Source organism: Salarias fasciatus, chromosome 9 (assembly GCF_902148845.1).
Source record: "Salarias fasciatus chromosome 9, fSalaFa1.1, whole genome shotgun sequence".
Taxonomy (NCBI): domain Eukaryota; kingdom Metazoa; phylum Chordata; class Actinopteri; order Blenniiformes; family Blenniidae; genus Salarias; species Salarias fasciatus.
Genome location: NC_043753.1, coordinates 229,932 through 250,242, shown reverse-complemented (window position 1 = coordinate 250,242; position 20,311 = coordinate 229,932). Strand labels below are relative to the sequence as shown.

General features: G+C 45.6%; 1 protein-coding gene across 1 annotated transcript in view; it reads right to left on the bottom strand.

The window, feature by feature from the left end:
- Positions 1-20,311, bottom strand: part of LOC115394189 (NACHT, LRR and PYD domains-containing protein 12-like) — a gene marked incomplete at its 5' end in the record, with an annotated part of 67,903 nt that overhangs the window by 26,975 nt on the left and 20,617 nt on the right. Inside the window, one exon of the mRNA XM_030099405.1 lies at positions 18,103-18,232. Within this exon, the coding sequence (XP_029955265.1) occupies positions 18,103-18,232 (130 nt within the window). The remainder of the gene's footprint in view (positions 1-18,102; positions 18,233-20,311) is intronic.

The window sequence follows — 20,311 nt, the reverse complement described above, 5'->3', positions numbered from 1 at the left end:
TTGTAACAGAATAAGTGAACAAGAGATAATCAACAACACCTTCTAATTCGATAGCTCTATTGATTTGTACAGGATTGTCAGTGATTTTGAAATTTTCCATTTATCTAATCAGTGTTTTTACCTGGATAATTTGTGATCAATCGCAACCCCGAGGAATTATGTTTAAACTTTGTTTTAGAATGACAAATTTTGCATCCATGTTTATTTGTAATTAGTCCTTGTTGGAATTAGTTTTTACCTTTTTATTATTCATCCTTGCATCAGTGTTTCAGTGGTTTGGTATATTGTTCTGTCATGCTTTAACTGTTACTGTGGATTGTGAATATTGAAGCTTGAGTCTAAGAGACTTCATGATTTAAATCGAAATTTGATTTTTTTTTTTCCAAAAATCTTTCAGCCCGACCGAGCCTCTTTCCTTGATCATTCACCGTGTTTCATTCTGACATCTATCTCACCCTCAAGCTGGGTTTGCACTTGAACGATTCTGTGGCACACATTGCCACGAATCGAGTTGCAAACTACTCGTACAGTGGCGTGACGTGGCGTGAAGTGTGCATGAACCCGTCGTGACTGTGTGCCATGTCGGGACGAGAATCTTGAAATGTTCAAAATTTTTGTCACGATAAAATATCGCGAACGGGCCGCGATCTGTGCGCCAACTGTCCGTGATCTCCTCGTGAACGCGTCGGGACAATGCGGGAGGATGCGTGCCAGCCGTGGCCACCGGTGAATACCTGGAAAAGGGCCCCATGTGGGGGATTTTCGACACACTGTCGTTGCAGCATCAAGTGTCGTGCCTTTAATTTGTCATTGAAATTGACTGATGTCAGCCATCCGTCGGGGCCCCCTTCAGCTCGGGGGCCTGGCCAGCGCCTTTTCTGCTGCTCTTCAACCAGTGTTGCCAGGTGTACGATAATTATCGTATTTGTACGATAATTTTGGCCTCTGTATGATGTACGATCAATAATCCCAAAAAACACCAAATATCAGATAATTTGACCATTCCGTGAAAGTGTGGTTGTAAATGGTTGTAATCAGACTGTCACAGCTGTCTGTCGGATTTTTTTTGTGAACCCTGAAGGCATCTTTTTCCTTGTGACAAGTTTCAGGCCAATCGTGCTTTTCTAAATGTGAGCTGGCCTCAGAATAACAGTAATGATTGGCTGAATAGTCCGCTGCGCCCGCCCCATGAGTGAGGAAATGAAAAAAGAAAAAACGGAGACAGTTCGAGGACATGTGAAAAGCGCAGCTTCTCTGGCTCTGCAGCAGTCTTCATCAGGCTCAAACATGTTTGTTTATGAACATCGAACGATGTTTATATGTGTTTGCATTTGATAGCCTCCTGTACGTCCAGCTGCCTTGTTCTATGTGTTCTTTTTTTCTGCACCAAAATGACTAGATCGCTCAACAGAGTGATTTGATCCCAGGCAGTGCTTTCTACGGTTTGAAAATTGAGTAAAGGGACATTTTGTGAAAATCAGCTTATTTTGCTTGCCAAAAACGGATTCATGCCTCTGGTATTGTATACAGAGAGATATTTTGCCCCAAAATTATTTAATATAACACAGCAGAGTCAGATTTACAACATTTGAACACAACCAGTACTTTATGCCACTTGAAAAAAGAGTAAAGACATTACAATGTCAAAATCAGCTTATTTTGCTTGACAAAAACTGATTCCGCCTCCTGGAAATCACTTTCTGGCAAAAATCAAGTTCTGGCACGACACAGACACTTTTAAGTTTGCATAAGTGTAGTTTTTGTTTATTTTATGAACTGTTTTCATTGTGAGGACAGAGACAGCGTTGTTTCACTGAAAATAAAATTTCAATACGTGAAGCCAGATCTTTATTTATTTGTCAGTTATCATGAATACTATTTACCTTTTAAACCTGGTGCTATGTCTATTTCCTGACATTGGGTGGCCTCCAGGCCTCATGGTTTGGCTCATCAGTTCCCACCCGTCATTGTTTATGGGGGACACATTCGCCTAACTGTGGAGCTGCTGATGAATCCATTCAGACGTTCTTTGATCCATTCCATATTGGCGCAAAGCCGTGAGTGCCTGTTAGACGCTATTCAACACTAGAGTGACTATATATCAATAGACTTGCTTAGTTTGATTATGACGGGTGTACGATAATTTTCCTCAAAATACGATAATTTTATGTCTCTGGTACGATAATCCTACATTTCCCACCTGGCAACACTGTCTTCAACACAGAGCCGCTGCCAGGTACAGGCATCTTCTCTTCTCCACAATGATGGTGTCTCTGGCATTCAGCATGTTGTCTGTTCCACAGCAAATCCAAAAATGACCCGGGGTTGGGGAAGCCCCCTTTTTTATGACGTGCGTAATTGCGCGCGCAACCACGTTGTGTCAATGCGGGAAGCTCGTAAACTATGCGCAAACTATGCGTGAATGCGTCGTGAATGCGTCGTGCCAGTTCGCGACACGGACGGGCGCATTTGTGAACTATTCGTGAACTGGTCATGAACAGTGCGGGAGCCTGCCGGTTCGTGACTCCAGATTGGCACGCCTTGCCACGACAACATCGTGGCAAAAAGTCGTGCAAGTGTGAACCAAGCTTCACACTCTCACTCTCACTCACACACAAATTTCTTTTGTTCTCAACACTGACATTAGAAGACAAAAGTTGGACAAACACTCACCTGCTTCTCCTTCTCTGACAGTCGACTGAAAGTTGAGTCTGAACTCACTCAGTTCTTCTATTCATGGTTTCCTGGTTGGACTGGTTGAGCAGCTGCTCCTCCTCCTCAGTGTTTGAAATCACACCCTCACAGTGCAGGAAGTGAGACACGGATCAGCCTATCAGAATAAGATCCTGTGTTTTGGATGCAGTGTGAAACAGAGAAGAGACTTCACGTCACTGACGATCATCACGATGAAGAAGAGGTCAGATTCTCACAGCATCCGGCAAAAAAATGCAATGTATTGAAAAGACAACAAGGACTCATCCACATAATCATCAGTCAACAACAAACAAAAATTTCTGAGCAACAGTTATTCAGCCTTCCTCTTGATACTGGCTCTAAATTCATAGTGTGGAGCCTCCAATAAAAGTCCAGGTGGACCCATTTGCTTCATGGTGAAGTTTAAACTGATCAATCGACCCCGCCGAATGCCTTAATTCTGAGCATGAAGACTCAGGAGCATTGTGTGGTTTGATTGGAAGTTCAAAGCTCTTCTGACATTGTTTGCTCCTTGACGTCCTGGTATAAATCCAGTAGGATCGGCGCCGATTCATTTACAAAAATGTTTTTGTTTTCTGGCTGCCAGAATAGAACTGAGAATTCTTGCATCATTTCCAAGCAGGCTCGTCGTCCTACAAGAGGAGCTCCAGCAGGTCCTTCTGCCTCTTTATCAATCACTGTCATTATCGCCTCTGATTAGCTGTTGGGAGGGTCGTTTGTGGTGAAGGCATCCACAGAAACCTTGTAGAATTCACTGAGGAATCCTGGGATTTATTGTTTTTTAAGGATTTATTGGTTGCTGATATTTCTTCATTTGTGAACAGTGGTGCTCACTGCTCAGCTTGCTGATATAATGTCTATGGTCATCATGGACATGCTGTGTGAATGTGTGTGTGTGCATGGGTGAATGTGTGCACAGCGCTCTGGGCTCTGCTGTAGCAGCGTAAAAAGCATGATTATAACTGTAGTCCATTTACCATTAACCATAATTTGAAGAATGTGGAATCATCTTCATTTGGTGCACAGAAGTGTTCATGATGGTCAGATCTCTCTTGATCCTATGATTATAATATTTCGGTCATGTTTGTCTTTTATTTCTCCCTGGACACCGAAATCGACAAATGGACTCTTCAAAATCCACTACTGGGGCTTGATGCAGAAAGAAATGGCTCCACCCACTCTCTTCTTTTCTTCATTATTTTATGTTCAGTGTCAATCTTTCTTCTCTTTAGAGGATTAATGATACCTATAACATCATGAGAGACTCGGTTTAAACCAAAGGATGTTGTCAATTAAGTCTCCTCCTCCCTTCTAATTCCTCCTATTATGCTCAATCTCATGAATTCAATCGTCTGGTTTTCTGTTCTTCACTGTTCTTCACTTTATGGAAACTTACACATTTCAAGGCTAACAGAACTATTAGAGAACACATTTAAGTGACCCAAGAACATGTTTGACCTTCAAAAATCCAGTCGGCTGGAAGAAGGAACCCAGCTCCAGGTGGAATTCAGAGTGGTGACTTCTACATTTCTCTGGGAAAAATGGACAGAGTGTTGTCCAAATCCCCCTCCAAAGAGAAAAGCCTTTTCTCTCATGAGGCTGGAACACCATCTCGGGCAAAAAAAAAAAAAAAAGGAAAAAAAAATACAAGAAGGAGGAAGAATAATCTCCCCATATGTTTATCACTCCTTCAACTTTAATTTGAAAGTGGTGAGATCAGCTGCTCTCTGTAACTTCTAAAGAGACAGGAAATTGATCAAGATAAAGAAAATGAATTAGAAGTAAAGGACACTGTCAGTCTTTTGTTACCCGAGTTTTGTCCTCACTGCGGCTTCACCTCCTCCAAACTACACAGCAGGCGGCTGCAGGTCCGAGTTACCGGAACTATGAACATCTGGGAGGAAAAACAATGAAACTCTTTTTTTTTGCGCATAAAATCAAAATAAATTCAATGTTTCCTTTCAGTTTCATAGTCTGGAACGTGAAAGTTCCCCCAGCGCTTGTTTAACAATGATAATGTTACGGTCTGTACTGAGGCTCAGACGCAGACAGCAAGACGGAGGCGGGTCTGAAGAGTGCAAAGGTCAGTTTATTCTGGGGGTCACTAAGCGGCGAGTCCAGGCGGCAGGTCAGAATTGGCACTGTCCGAATCGTCGATGGTGAGCTTCGGTAATGGCGTCCTGGCTCTGTGTCCTGAGACAGTCTGGGGCAGGTGGGCGGCTGGAGAGGCAGAGAGCTGCTGGGCGCTGCGGCGAGCTGATCGGGACTCCAACTGCAAACAAGAATAACCAAGTTAGCTTGGGTAGCTACTAAGCTGAATGAACGAGCACACGTCACACACGGGTGTTGATGTTACGATCCAGCGCTGACTCCCAGCCTGGGCGTCGCTTAAATAGTGCCAGCGCCTCCAGCAACTGAAAGTCATCCCGCTGACGAGCTGAACCCAAGCTGCAGCAAGCCTCCTCTCCAGCTCCACCCACCTGAAAAACAAGACAAAAGAACCCGCACAGCGCCACTAGGAGGCCGCTGCAGTGCGGGTCATGACAGTACCCCTCCCCCTATGTGGGCCTCCAGGCACACGCGGCAACTGATCAGGGTGGCGGCGATAAAACTCCCGTATAAGATCCGAGTCTTCAATACGCCCCCGAGGAACCCAGGAGCGCTCCTCCGGACCATAACCCTCCCAAACCACAAAGTACTGGACACCCCGGCCCCAGCGACGAACATCCACAAGCCGCTGCACCGAATAAACAAGACCTCCATCCAGCATCCTGGGCGGAGGCGGGGAATGGACAGGGGGGGCCAGGTCACTCTCAGCCACCGGCTTGATCTGAGAAACATGGAAGGTGGGGTGAATGCGCATAGAGGAAGGAAGCTTGAGACGCACCGCACTGGGATTGATGATCCGGTCCACTTCAAAAGGTCCCACAAAGCGAGGAGCTAGCTTCTTGGATTCCACTTTGAGAGGGGAGGTCCTTGGCCCTCAACCAGACCTTCTGCCCAGGAGAGTAGGAGGGAGCCTGAGCAGGGCAGCCCGCGCCCTCTTCCAGACCCGTTCACACCTCCTCATGGCAGCCTGGACAGAAGGCACATCCAACTCCCGTTCCTGGGACAGGAACAGAGGAGGCTGGTACCCCAGAGAGCACTGAAACGGAGACAGGCCAGAAGAAGAGCAGACCAACTAAGCATGTGCGTACTCCACCCAAGGAAGGTGAGCGCTCCAAGCCAAAGGATCCTCCGCCGTCGTGCACTGGAGCAGGGTCTCCATCTCCTGATTTAAACATTCAGTCTGGCCATTAGACTGGGGATGAAACCCGGAAGAAAGACTCACGGTGGCCCCCAGAGCAGCACAAAACGCCCTCCAAACGTCCGACGTGAACTGGGGTCCCCGGTCAGACACGATGTCAGTGAGAATGCCATGCACGTGGAACACCTCAGAGACAAGCAGGTCAGCTGTCTCCTTGGCTGAAGGGAGCTTGTCCAGGGGGATAAAGTGGGCAGCCTTAGAGAACCTGTCCACTATGGACAGGATCACGGTCTTGCCGCTGGAGGGGGGCAGGCCTGTGACAAAATCAAGCACAATATGAGACCACGGCCGACCGGGTACCGGCAAGGGCTGAAGCAGACCAGAACTGGGCCGATTAGAAGTCTTGTTCCGAGCGCAGACAACACAGGCAGCCACAAACTCCCTCGTGTCCTTGTTTATGGAGGGCCACCAGAACCGCTGTCGCAGCACCTCCAACGTTCGAGTAACTCCAGGGTGGCAGAACAGCCGAGACGAATGTCCCCACTGACCTGAGAGCGAACAGAAGTGGGCACAAACAAGCAGTTAGCGGGTCCGTTACCTGGGCCGGGCTCCTGCAGTTGGGCCCATTGAACTAGGGACTCCACCTCCCAAGACAGCGATGCCACAGTGCAGGATCGTGGTAGTCTAGGTTCACTCTCAGAGACGGCATCCTCAGTGGCATACTGTCTGGACAAGGCGTCAGGCTTGATGTTACGGGAACCCGGACGGTAAGTCAGAGTAAAGTTGAAGCGTCCAAAAAACAACGCCCAGTGAGCCTGGCGGGACTTCAGCCATTTCGCAGAGCGTACATACTCCAGATTCTTATGGTCCGTCCAAACAATGAAAGGTTGCTCTGCCCCCTCCAACCAGTGTCTCCACTCCTCCGAAGCCAACTTGACCGCCAACAGCTCACGATTCCCGATGTCATAATTTAGTTCTGCTGGAGTGAGACAGCGAGAGAAAAAGGCACAGGGATGGAGCTTATTATCAGATACAGCTCGCTGAGAGAGAACAGCCCCCACACCAGAGTCAGAGGCATCCACCTCCACCACAAACTGGAGGCTAGTATCAGGTTGAACGAGAATAGGTGCCAAAGTGAACCGGGCCTTGAGTTCCTGGAAGGCCTTGGAGGCCTCAGGAGTCCAAATAAACGGCCGTGAAGTGGAAGTGAGAGCTGTTAGAGGAGCAGCGACCTTACTGTAATCCCTGATGAACCAACGGTAAAAGTTAGCGGACCCAAGGAAACGTTGGAGCTGCTTCCGATCCTCCGGTTGGGGCCACTCCTGTACAGCTGTCAGCTTGGAGGGGTCCATGCGTGTCTCTCCCTGCGAGATGATATAGCCAAGGAAAGACACAGTGGACCTGTGAAACTCACACTTCTCTGCCTTGACATACAGGTGATTCTTAAGGAGTCGTTCCAGGACCAGGCGAACGTGCTGGGTATGTTCCTCAACGCTGCGGCAATAGATCAGGACATCATCAATGTAGACAAACACAAAGCGACCAATGAAATCCCTCAGAACGTCATTCATGAGATTCTGGAACACTGCTGGGGCGTTTGTAAGTCCAAACGGCATAACCAGGTATTCGAAGTAACCCAGTGGTGTGTTGAAGGCCGTCTTCCATTCATCTCCCTTCCGGATACGGACCAGATGATAGGCATTGCAAAGATCAAGCTTGGAGAACACCGTGGCACCGTGGAGGGGAAGGAAGGCGGAGCTGAGCAGAGGTAAGGGGTAGCGGTTTCTAGTTGTTATGCTATTCAGTCCCCGAAAGTCAATGCAAGGCCTGAGCAAACTGTCCTTCTTACTCACAAAGAAAAACCCTGCACCAACCGGAGACGAGGGCGGGCGTGTTATGCCAGCTGCCAGGGACTCACGAATGTCGGTCTCCATGGCAGCGCGCTCGGGTCAGGACAGGTTATACAGCCGGCTGCGGGGCAGAGTAGCTCCTGGAAGCAGATCAATAGGGCAGTCATACGGACGGTGTGGCGGCAGAGAGAGGGCCTCACTCTTACTGAAAATCTCAGCCAAGTCGTGGTAATCCTTAGGGACTGCTGACAGGTCGACAGGCTCAGGTGGAGGAGACTGCGGAGACACATCAGGGGTGAGTGCCGAGCGTAAACATTTATTCAAACAGAACGGGCTCCAGGAATTAATCTCCTCCTTTATCCAGTCGATACGAGGATTGTGTTTACGCAGCCAAGGAAAACCCAGCACCAACGGCAGCTGCGAATGATCAATGAGGTGGAAGGTTAGAGTCTGATGGCTCCCGGCAAGCACCAAAACCACCGGACAGGTCTTATGACTGACCTGAGCAAGGTCGAGACCGTTCAGTGATCTCACAGCTAGCTCAGACTCAAGTTGAACGAAAGGAATGTTTAGCTGACGAGCGAGCTGGATATCCATGAAACTCTCCTCTGCGCCCGAATCCAAAGCTGCAACAGGAACGGATTGAGAGTGAAAGCAGAGAGTGCCGGTTACCTGAATGCGTTTAGGGGACTTGAAGGAGGTTCGGCTCACCTGCAGCCCCTCGTCTACTGGGGAGCCTGGTCTTTAAACGGCCACTTGGAGCAGTCGGCGAAGTAATGTCCAACCCCACCGCAGAAGAGGCACGCATTTAAGATAAGATAAGACTTTATTGATCCCACGATGGGGAAATTTCACTGTTACAGCAGCCCAAAGAAGAAGTACCACAGTCGCAAATAAATATCAATAAATAGAAAAACAAGAGCACAAAGTGCAAAAAAGTTTGCAGGCAAGCATTTCACACATTTTGCAGGCAACCACGTGCACATCCTCAGCACCAGAAACAGGAGGATGGGGCATGCGCCACTGCCCATAAATAGATGGTTGAGTATGCAGACCGGAGGAGGCAAAAGCACATCAAAAACACCACAGGGGAATTTATACAGTGGCATTGAAGAGTCTGACAGACGCTGGAATAAATGACCCGCGAAAACGCTCCTTCTTACACCTAGGGTGCACTAGTCTGTTGCTGAAGGAGCTTTTTAACGAGTTCACAGTTTGGTGCAGAGGGTGGGAGGAGAGACCCGGCGCTGCCTCCTCCTCTCCTGAGACGACATCTGGGCCCGGCCGATCTGCATGGGCTCCGGATCCTGAAGCGCAGTCGAAGCCTCTGCTCCCGCCGGCTGAGATGAAGCCGGAACAAAGGGTACCTGGAAGCGAAGTGAGTGCGCATGCTGGGGCACGCTGGGGCTCCCTAATACGATTGTCGATGCTGATGCACAGAAAAATAAGGCTCTCCAAATCTGGTGGTTGTTCTCGGGTGGCCAGTTCGTACTGTAAATGATCCTGCAGACCCTGTAAGAAGACGCACTGAAGAGCGCTCTTGTTCCACCCGCTCCCCACGGCTAAGATAAGGAACTCAATGGCGTATTCGGTCACACTGCGGCCTCCCTGAATGATTATCGTTAGCCGGTCGCCAGCGTCCCTGCCCCTCACTGGGTGATCAAAATTCCTCCTAATCTCCTCCGTGAAGGCCTGATAGGACTGACATGCTGGCGATTGACTGTCCCACAAGGCTGTTCCCCAGGCCTTCGCCGGGCCGGAGAGGAGGCCGATCAGGTAGGCTATACGGGACCGGTCGGTGGGGTAAGATAGTGGCTGCAGCTCAAACACCAGCGAAACCTGGGTGAGGAAGGCCTGGCAGGAACCAAGATCTCCGGCATAGCGCTCCGGTGTAGGCGCTGACTCCCAGCCTGGGCATCGCTTAAATAGTGCCAGCGCCTCCAGCAGCTGAAAGTCATCCCGCTGACGAGCTGAACCCAAGCTGCAGCAAGCCTCCTCTCCAGCTCCACCCACCTGAAAAACAAAACAAAAGAACCCGCACAGCACCACTAGGAGGCCGCTGCAGTGCGGGTCATAACAAATAAAAACATTACTCACATGTCCCGTGTTGATCACGCAAAGTGTAGCTGTGCATCACAGCATCACTGCGCACCGCTGCCGCATCCAGCAGGAGAGGAGGCGCCGAACGGCCATCCATGAAGAGAAACTCTGCCGAGGGGAGCCACAGCCCCTAGGAGGAGGAGGAGGCTTTCTTTTAATCCAGAGGCTGGAACGATGCTGATGATGATGATGATGATGATGATGATGATGATGATGATGATGATGATGATGATGATGGTGATGATGACGGAGATGAAGGAAGAAACGAGCAGGAGCCCGGAGGTGTCCTCCAGAAGCGGACCGTGGCGCGTCTGTCCAGCCGGGGAAGGGAGGTGCGCACCGTGCAGCCTCACTCCGTCTGCTCCGCTTCCTCCTCCGACATCTCCCAAAACTTCCTCCTGCGCCGTGCGCGTTAATCCCGAGACGTGCGCTCCTCCTCCCGCTCCTTCAGCCTCTCTTCATCCTCCTCAGGTGCGACAATGACACCCTCCAAACAAGAATTAATAAAGATTAAAATTATTAAAATAAAAACAATAAAAAGTCCACCTCAGCCTCCAGATGTTTCGTTCGTCGCTGTTTCCTGCGCAGAAAAGACGCAAAAAGTGAGAAGTTGTGCGGAGCTCGAAGCGATCTGAAGGACTGTGAGTCAGGTAGATCTGACCAACCGGACTGACGCACACGTCTGCATTTTTGATATGTGTTTGCTGAATTAGAGACGAATTCATAATTTTTCTGTAATTTTAAGTAAATTTTGCATTATTTTTACAAAAATTTGAACAACGTTTTTGATGATTTCATTCAAAATTTTAGTCAAATTTTAAAGGTGAAATAAGTAACATTAAGAGGGGCTTCAGGGGGCTGGGAGGGCAGCATGCCTCCAGCTGAGGCGGACTTAAAGGGAAACCAGATTGTAAAAACGACCGTTCCCCTTTAAAGGAGCCCTGTCATTAAAAATGGACTTCAATCATGCATATTTGATTAAAGCTTTGAAACTTTAAAGCTATGAAACTTTTTTTAATCAATAAATGTTTTTCAGAATCCCTGTGGGGGTAAATAAAGACTTTTCACGTTGATTCGCCGGTCTCTCCACTCCCCCTGCGGTCCTTGTCCTGAAAACAGCACTTGCAACTTTTAGGGGAGCGGACTCGACTACATCTCGCGAGAACAAACCTGCTTTACAGCACTCATATGGGAGTACAAGGATAAAAGTGCTTAAAACAAACATGAAACCCTCGCTAGCATTAGCAGCGCCACTCTTAGGTGCTCACGTATAGCAGAACCAAAAAGACAAAAAAAAACTTTGACTATTGAAAAAAAGGAAATGGAAGTGGGACGCTCTCTGCACGCCGGGGCGGGGGTGGGGGTGGAGGGGGGGGTGATGTGGAGAAGGTTTACGACAGTGATCTTTCACAGGAGACCAGTAGGGGGCGCGCTAAAGCAAATCTTGCATAGTTCTCCTTTAATCTACATGAATATTCAGTTCAAGCTCGCGCTCCCCTCCTCTACTGGCTGGTAGATCTACGTAGATCGGTGGCACCAATCATGAAGCGTTAAATCCATGTGCCCAGCATCATACTTTACTTTAGGATGAAAGAAAACTTTTTCCCTTCACGGACTTTCATGCACTGTTGCTTCTCTGACAAACTCCACAAGATCGCGGTACATATGCACGTCCCTCCCATTGTGGAATTTTTGGTGAATCAGCAAAAGATGACGAGTCAAGGTGTTGACGCTGCATAAGGAGGATTTATTGAGGATTGCAGAGGAACCACACACAAATCAGCTGATTGAGAGCAAGGCTGTTGCTCCGACAAGGATCCAACCTCTCATGACTCTGGCATGACTTCCGGCCATGCCATCTCATATAGCCAGATCTCACGAGACTAGCAGACGCTGTTTCCAAGTGACTTCAGACAAAACAGAGCAGCCTTCACATTGTGTTCCTGAGAACTTTGAAAACAAAGCATTATTCCTTATCACCTCCACAGTCGGCAGGGAATTTATGTATAATATGTCTATCATGGATGTGCTGTTTTGCCAGTTCATTACATGACAACATGAGAGTTACCAATATGTGGAGAGGCATGGTTCAGTGAAGTCCAGTTGTTTGGACTTGTTGAAAACATGGCATATAGAATTACTAATATTTTGTCATATCAAAGTACTGCATCATGCCACAGGTGCTAAAATAGGCTAAAATTGCCTGAAGCTGACTTTGGCAGGCTCAGAAAAGCATGATATACGACTTCTTTAAGGGAGCCGGGCCTCCACCATGGCTTAAGGGAGCTGGAGACGGCGGGCCCTCACATGATTTGAGAATGAGAGAGCAAAGAAAATAGACATATTATAATATTATAATAGACGAATTCACGGAACACAAGGCTCGTTCTATGACCTTCAAATAGTGGTGAGTAGGTCGATAGTTCTTCATATTGAAACTGTTAGTGACCATGTGAGCCGCTGTGCCAGTTTCACTAAATTTTATAGCTGCTGTTACAGGCTCTGAGTTGAAATAGTTAAAGCGGGTGTCAGAATTATGTGGTCGCTGTCCGTGGTGCTGAGCGGCTTTGAGTTTGTGTAGTTTCATCATTAGTGACCATGGAGCCTCATGTTTTTGTTGTTCTCTTGGTTTTTCATACTTCATGTCCGTTTGATGGACTTGTAGATTGCACGGTCGCTCTCCGTGGTGCTGAAGTTCGTAAGCCCTGCTGTTGCGGTCATGTGTATGTTATGAAATGATTGTTATCATGAGCTTTATTTGTGTTAAAAGGCCTGGTCATTTGCCCCGCCCCCGGCCAGGCCCTGATTTGTTCTGTTTGTGGTTCTTTTGACTCTGAATGTTTAAAATCAGAACTTCAGTCCAATTTATAACGACAGATATTGTTCTTCCGACTCCACCCCTCCTTCAGAGAGAGTTGCTCAGGTTGCCGTGTAGGAGAGAACGGAAAACGTAGCTCCTAAACTCATCTCACTTCACTCAATCGAGTAAAGACAGTTGCTGTTCAAATACCTTTTCTGTTTTGCTGTTCCCATTGAAAAAGTGTGTGGAATTTGTTTTGGAGCTGAAGATGTTGGTGACATCAAATACCAAACGCTGTTTCTTGTTGACCAGGAACTACCCGGAAGTAGTGATGGGGTAGCCCCACCCTCGAGACTTGTTCTGTTCCTTCACTCTATTTGAAAGGAGAAAAACTACAGAAAGAAAAACAAAAACAGATATTTATTGATTGATTTTAACTTCACTTAACTTAACTTATTTTAAGTTATTTTTATGATTTTAAATGACTTAAAATATATATTTTTTTGCTTTATTTTCCCTAAATTTCAGATGAATATTCAGGATAATATCTTGATTTTTGTCACATTTAATCTTCTTTTAGGTTTAAAATTATGAAATTCTCAGCAAAAATTTGATGACTTGACAACAGCTATTTACTTACGTTTCAGATCATATTAATGGTCAAAATAAAATCAATTTTAATAAATATTAAACCAATTTCAATGTTAATTTCAGTAGACTTTAGCTTTAAAAGAGAGGGAAAGGGAGATCGATAGGCAGATAGATTTTTAGCAGTTTTCATTGTCCATTTAATTGACAACAGTAATGTTAATACATAAAAGTAGAACTGGCCTCAACAATTATTGTGATTAAAATAATGGATTACTGTGAGAACTGTTGACTTCCTTCCACAGCTGAGCTAACAGTCACTTATTATCAGTGTTGGGCAAGTTACTTTTAAAAAGTAATTAGTTAGAATTACAAATTACTTCTCCCAAAAACTAATTGAATTAGTAACTCAGTTACCTCACTGTAAGAGTAACTAGTTACTCAGCAAAGTAACTGACATTATTTTTCATGTTCTATACATTACCACATTCTATAACATCATAAATGTTTATATCAACTGATTAAAGAATAAAAACACTTTATACAGTATTTCAGAACATTTGTATTTATTTGAACTAAATTGCAGCTTTCACATTAGCTTTTCACAGGTAGGATTGAAGGTTTTTTTTAACATTACACCTGACTGCAGAGTCATTTGCAAACAGCTTGCTCATTCACAATTATAGGAACTTTTAGGAACAGGTTTGCATTAATGTGAAAAACGAGAATGAGAGGTTCTAAGAAACTTAAAGGAAGATAGAGAAGATAGAGTAAAATAGAGTGAAAAAGGAAGAAAGGGTGCTCTTTTTTAAGATTATTTTGTGGTGATCTTCTGTTTTATTTTGCATATTTCCTAAAGACAGAAATGGTAAATGGACTACACTTGTATAGCGCTTTTTACCCTGCTTGACAGAGTCCAAAGCACTTCACACTGCAATATCACATCAACCCTTTCACCCCGTACTCGCTGGTGGTAAGCTACTACTGGAGCCACAGCTGCCCTGACAGAAGCGAGGCTGCCAATCTGCACCATCGGCCCCTCCGACCACCACCAACCATTCACTCTCACAACTTTCATACTAGGCAAGGTGAGTGAAGTGTCTTGCCCAAGGACACAACGCCAGCTTTACACCTGCGGGAGCGGGGATCGAACTGCCAACCTTCCGGTTATAAGACGACCTGCTCTACCAACTGAGCTACTGTCGCCCCAAGAAGTGGGAGATCGCTCTAAGGAGTGAGAATTTCCCAGCAAGAGACTCGTCTGTGCTGTATAGTGAGACTTCAGAGAGCAGGATTTTCACAGGACAGGACAAGGTTGTCCGCCTTAGAGATGGCGTTATTCCATCCATCTTTTTTTTTTTTTCTTTTGCACATATTGTCAAAACAATATGAGTATGTGCATGGGAACGAAAAACAAAAAAGCCAAAAATCTTGTATAAATGCTGCTCCTGCACAAACTCAAAGTGAAAAAAAAGAAATGACCATGTAAAAGTCGTACATAAGAAGATGACATAAAATCCAGCAGAAAAATAGAAAAACAAAAATACAGAGAAAAGAAAAGAAAAAAAAGAGAAATCTTACAAAAATATAAACTACGAATAAAAAAAAAACAGACAATATAAAGCAATTCCCAGGTATCTCATGTATCTCTCATTGTGTTTGGATTAGGTCAGATATTGCGATATTAAATTGTTCTTTAAGTTACTTTTGTAGTTGAACATAGACGAAGCAGGGACAGGCACATTAATATCTAGATTCTCCCTCATTGGTGATAGAAAAATAACTGATTCCAGCATTCACAATGATCATGATAGAGAGAATCCGTCCAAACAGATGACCCCCCACCCACACCCCCCAAAAAACAAAAACAAAAAGACAAAAAGACACATAAAATGAGTAGAAAAAAGCAAAAACAGCAACAAAAGAAAAGAAAAGGGAAAAACAAGCCAAAAGACAACACAGAAAACATGCTTTAAGTGTGTTCTAAGTCTTTAAGTTTCCAGATCTCCTCCAAAGAGCAGGAGCATCACAATAAGACTGTTAGCACTGATGAAGGAAAATATTCTTTTGATTACAGGACATAAATTACTTATCATTGTGATTCTCTCTCCGTCTATCTATCTATCTATCTATCTATCTATCTATCTATCTATCTGTCTTGTCTTCATTTTAAAATAGACAGTCTGCCTCTATATGACATTATATTATACTTTGACATGTGTATATAAATAGATAAATATATATATAAAATTAAACTAAACTAAATATAAATGAAAACATTAAATTAGCCGATTAAAACCACCAGTTATTAATAATTATTGAGACATAGCAGGAACCTCGCTCTAATTATACTATGGCATACAGCTCTTCCAGCATCTTCTAAAATATTATTTCATTCATTATAAACATTTGAAAACACCAAAAATTGTGGCCTCTATCATGCCTCTTTGAATGACATTTGCAGATTAAAAAAAAAGAAATGCGTAGTATTGAGCGAACTATGAATCATTTAACGAGCTGAGACTTCATTGCCCCGGTCAAACAGCGGTGCAGAGTGAGGTGGACGACCGGACCAAGATGGCGGCCGCATCGACAGCGCCCATTCGCGGTAGCGGCTAATGCGGAGTCTACTCTTTATTATGTTGTAGCGACTGCGGCGGTCGCTAGGGGCGCTAGAGAGCCACTGCCCCAGAACTGAGTGTTCCAGGAAGCCGCAAGGCATTATGGGAGCTCCCCGTTCGGGACTTTTGGGACCATTTGCGGGGTTTCACTGCATTCCTGGGGTTTGCTTTTATTATGGTTTGTTCCACCTTTGTGTTACTGTCTTGTGAGTTAATTTGTGTTGCCTTTATGTTTATTATGTGTCGGACCGTGGGCCAGAGGGGTTGCTTGGGGGCTGACCTGGGGCCTACGGCCACCATGTTTTTGTATTGATGTGTCATGTTTCCTTGCTTGGTTGTTTTAACAATAAAGCGTTGGTTGAGTAAGAGTGCAGACCTCATCTCGTCTTCTTGTCCGTAAGTCGCCGCTCAAAAGCCACAATGTCTATGCTCCCACCCCTGTCGTTTTTCTTCCTGTGACCTTTGACCTCCACATCTACAGCCTGTGTTCAATTACTGCCACAATGTGTCCAACGAATGCAACAATAAATATCTAAATGAAGTCAATGACCTGCCAACAATGAATATAAAAGGCTGCTATAAACAGACCTGATGAAAGATGTGGAGTCATGTTTTGTTTCTTTTTACAGCATAAAACCGACCAAATCCTGACAAAATAATTCACACAGCAGACATCAGTTTCTCTCAGTTCTGATCAGAGATGAAAAGTCAGGCTCACAGCAGCAGCTCAGCTGTGTTTACATGTGGTGCAAAGTGAAGTTGGACTATTGTTGGACAGTTTGGGCTCATGGAGTGTTTCAGACATTTTCTAAACCAAACATTCTGAAATCTGATGCAGCTGTTTTGGTCCATATTGGATCTGATACTGATCCAGAATCTCAGATCAGACCATCTCCACTAGAAACAGGATGAGAGCAAAAACAGGTATATGTGTGAAGCACACACAATGTGACAATTCAGATTGTCCTGAAAATAATAATAAAAAAAGATGTTTGGCTTAATTTGAGTTCAAAGACTTGTGATTCCACAAACATTAGTTTGAAGGACAGAAAGTGGTTTTAAAAGCTGAGTCGTCAAACTCTGTACAGTGTGGACCACCTGAGATCATGTTGAGCAGCAGCAGGAGCAACCTGATCCTCCCCGATCAGCTGTGGACGGTTCTCAGAGGAGACATGTTGAGTCCTGATGGGACCAGTCGGCCACAGCCACACTGTACAAAGCAGCTGCAGCAGCCTGCTGACCGGTGTGTGACAGTGCAGATCACTCAGTGTGACCGACACACAGCGGAGGATTCATTTCACTTTCAAGACACAATCAGAGCCGACCGGAACAGGAAGTGTCTCTGTTCATGCAGCTCACTCTCTGTGCTGTGGACAAATCCTCAGCTGATGGAGGTGAAGGTGGTGAACAGCTTGATGGAGTGTTGAGCAGCTCCTGGTCCACTTTACAGAAGCTGAGAAACTCCACACAGACCAGTTCACTCTCTGAAGGTTACAGAGTCTCATTGTCCTCTGAAGGGGACTTGTTAAGGTCCAGAATGAAGGAACATGATTCAAAAGTCAATAAAGAATTGAGAAAAATAAACAAAAAATATCAAAAGCTTCAAATGACAATATGAAGAGGAGGAGGAAGTTCAGTCCACACAGTGATGGTTCTGCATCACATCCAGAGGAACCCTGGCTCGATGCTGGACTCTCTCAGCTCTTCACACTGCTCCACTGACACTCAGCAGATCTTCTGGTGGTTCCTCTGTCACTCAGTCTGGATGAAGCTCTGCTCTCCTCAGTAGATCTTCAGGACACACAGCTTCCTCTCTGCTCTCAGTACTTCCACCTGCAGAGAGATGAGAGGAGATGATCAGAGTCTCTGTGAAGCAGCGAGGACTTCAGTCCTGTTCAGAGCAGCAGTCAGCAGCTCAGAGCTCATGAAGGACCACCACTGTCACACCAACACAACAAGCCTGTGGCTCCTCTGATTGGCTGACTGTGTGTCCTCTGCTGTCCAATCCTGAAGCTGCTCAGCGTTCTCCTCTCACAGCCTCACTGAGAGTCAAACACTGGATCTTTGTTCTCACACTGACTGTGTTTAGTACAAACCTGCTGAAAGCAGCATGGACTCACTCCAACCATCTACTGACCTCAGAGTCTGCAGGCTGCAGTCTGGACTCTGCTGAAGATCAACCAGCTGCTGCACATCTGGATTCAGCAGATTGTTATAGCTTAGGTCGAGCTCCTTCAGGTGGGAGGGGTTGGACTTCAGAGCTGAGGCCAGAGAAGAACAGCTGATCTTTGACAAACTGCAGCTCCTCAACCTGAATAAAGAGAGAAAGCAGCAGAATAAATGAGGAGGAAACAACCAGATGTGTTAATGGAGAAATGAGCAGCTCCACATTACTGTGTCCTGATCAATGAGCTGTTCTGTTGTTGTGGATCTTCATCACTCACATCATCCTCATGCAAAACTCAGCCACACCTGCTGATGAGGACCAGAGGGCGGGTCCACATGACACCAGCTTTAAAGTCGTAGCATTGGCTCCCTGTCTGCTTCAGGGTGGATTTTAAGCTTCTTTAACTACTTTTTAAATGTCTTAACGGCCTTGCTCCATCTTATTGATCTGATGAGCTTTGACCACATCGACCCTCGTGGATCCTGAGCTCCTCCAGCAGCTCCTCTGATCCACATCAGAAGAAGAACAAAAACTCACAGTGAGGCAGCTTTTAGCCACGATGGCCTCCATCTGTGGAACAGCCTGCTGGAGAAGCTCAGGACTGCAGAGACTGCTGGGAGTTTTAACAGAAGGTTAAAGACTCACCTTTTAAACTGGCTTTTAACTGACCTTTTAAATTCTTCCTGTCTGTGGGCATTTTAGCAAAGTTATACCTATGACAGATTATAAAAACACATTAGGCTACATTAGGTTGCATTACACTTACAGTAACAAGATTGTAATACCTCATGATCAGTTTGTATTTTAGGCATACATGTGACACAGTTATTATTCAAGTATATTTATTGCTAATTGTGCAAAATAACATTAAACAACTGCTGTCTCTTCTGGATTTTAACATTTTCTTTTTGCATTTTCAACAAAAAAAAGTGTAAAATCAAAACTTAAAAACCTTCTGAAACAAAAAACCCAACAAGGTGCAGAATCTAAACTGAAAACACACACTCACACACACGCACGCACGCTCACACGCACGCACGCACGCACGCACGCACGCACGCACGCACACACACACACACACACACACACACACACACACACACACACACACACACACACACACACACACAAATACTGTGGATAGTGCCTGCCTGCCTTCTCCCTATCTCTGTTTCTCCTTAAGATGTACACACGTGGACAAAACTGTTTGCAGGCTCGGCTCTCGGCATAGGCAAACTCGGCGGCCACTTAGGGCGCAGTGTCCAGGGGGGAGGCGCTGTGGCCGTAGACATGGGTGCCCTGACACTCCGTGTGCACCACACCACCAACGCCACGACACCCCCAGCTCCGACGGAGGATTGCGGTCAGGGCTCATAGAACACCACTTGAGAACAGTCCAATGTTTTCCTCTTGGCCATTCCTGGGTGTTTTTAGCTGTGTGTTTTGGGTCATTGTCCTGTTGCAAGACCCACGACCTGTGACTGAGACCAAGCTTTCTGACATTGGCAGCACATTTCTCTCCAGAATCCCTTAGTCTTGAGATTTCATTGCACCCTGCACAGATTGAAGACACCCTGTGCCAAATGCAGCAAAGCAGCCCCAGAACATAACAGAGCCTCCTCCATGTTTCAGAGTAGGGACAGTGTTCTTTTCTCAATATGCTTCATTTTCCCTTCTGTGAACATACAGTAGTATAAAAAAGTATCTGAACCTTTCGGAATTTCTCACATTTCTGCATAAAATCACCATCAAATGTGATCTGATCTTTGTCAAAATCACACAGATTAAAAAACAGTGTCTGCTTAAACTAAAACCACCCAAACATTTATAGGTTTTCATATTTTAATGAGGATAGCATGCAAACAATGACAGAAGGGGAAGGAATAAGTAACTGAACCATCACATTTAATATTTTGTGACGCTTCCTGTAGCTGCAGATCAGTCTGGCACATCGATCAGGAGTCATCTTGGCCCATTCTTCTTTACAAAACTGCTGTAGTTCAGTTCGATTCCTGGGATGTCTGGCATGAATGGCTGTCTTGAGGTCATGCCACAGCATCTCAATGGGGTTCAAGTCTGGACTTTGACTTGGCCGCTCCAGAACGTGTATTTTGTTCTTCTAAAACCATTCTGAAGTTGATTTACTTCTGTGTTTTGGATCATTGTCTTGTTGCAGCATCCATCCTCTTTTTAGCTTCAGACAGCGTCTGACAGACGGCCTCA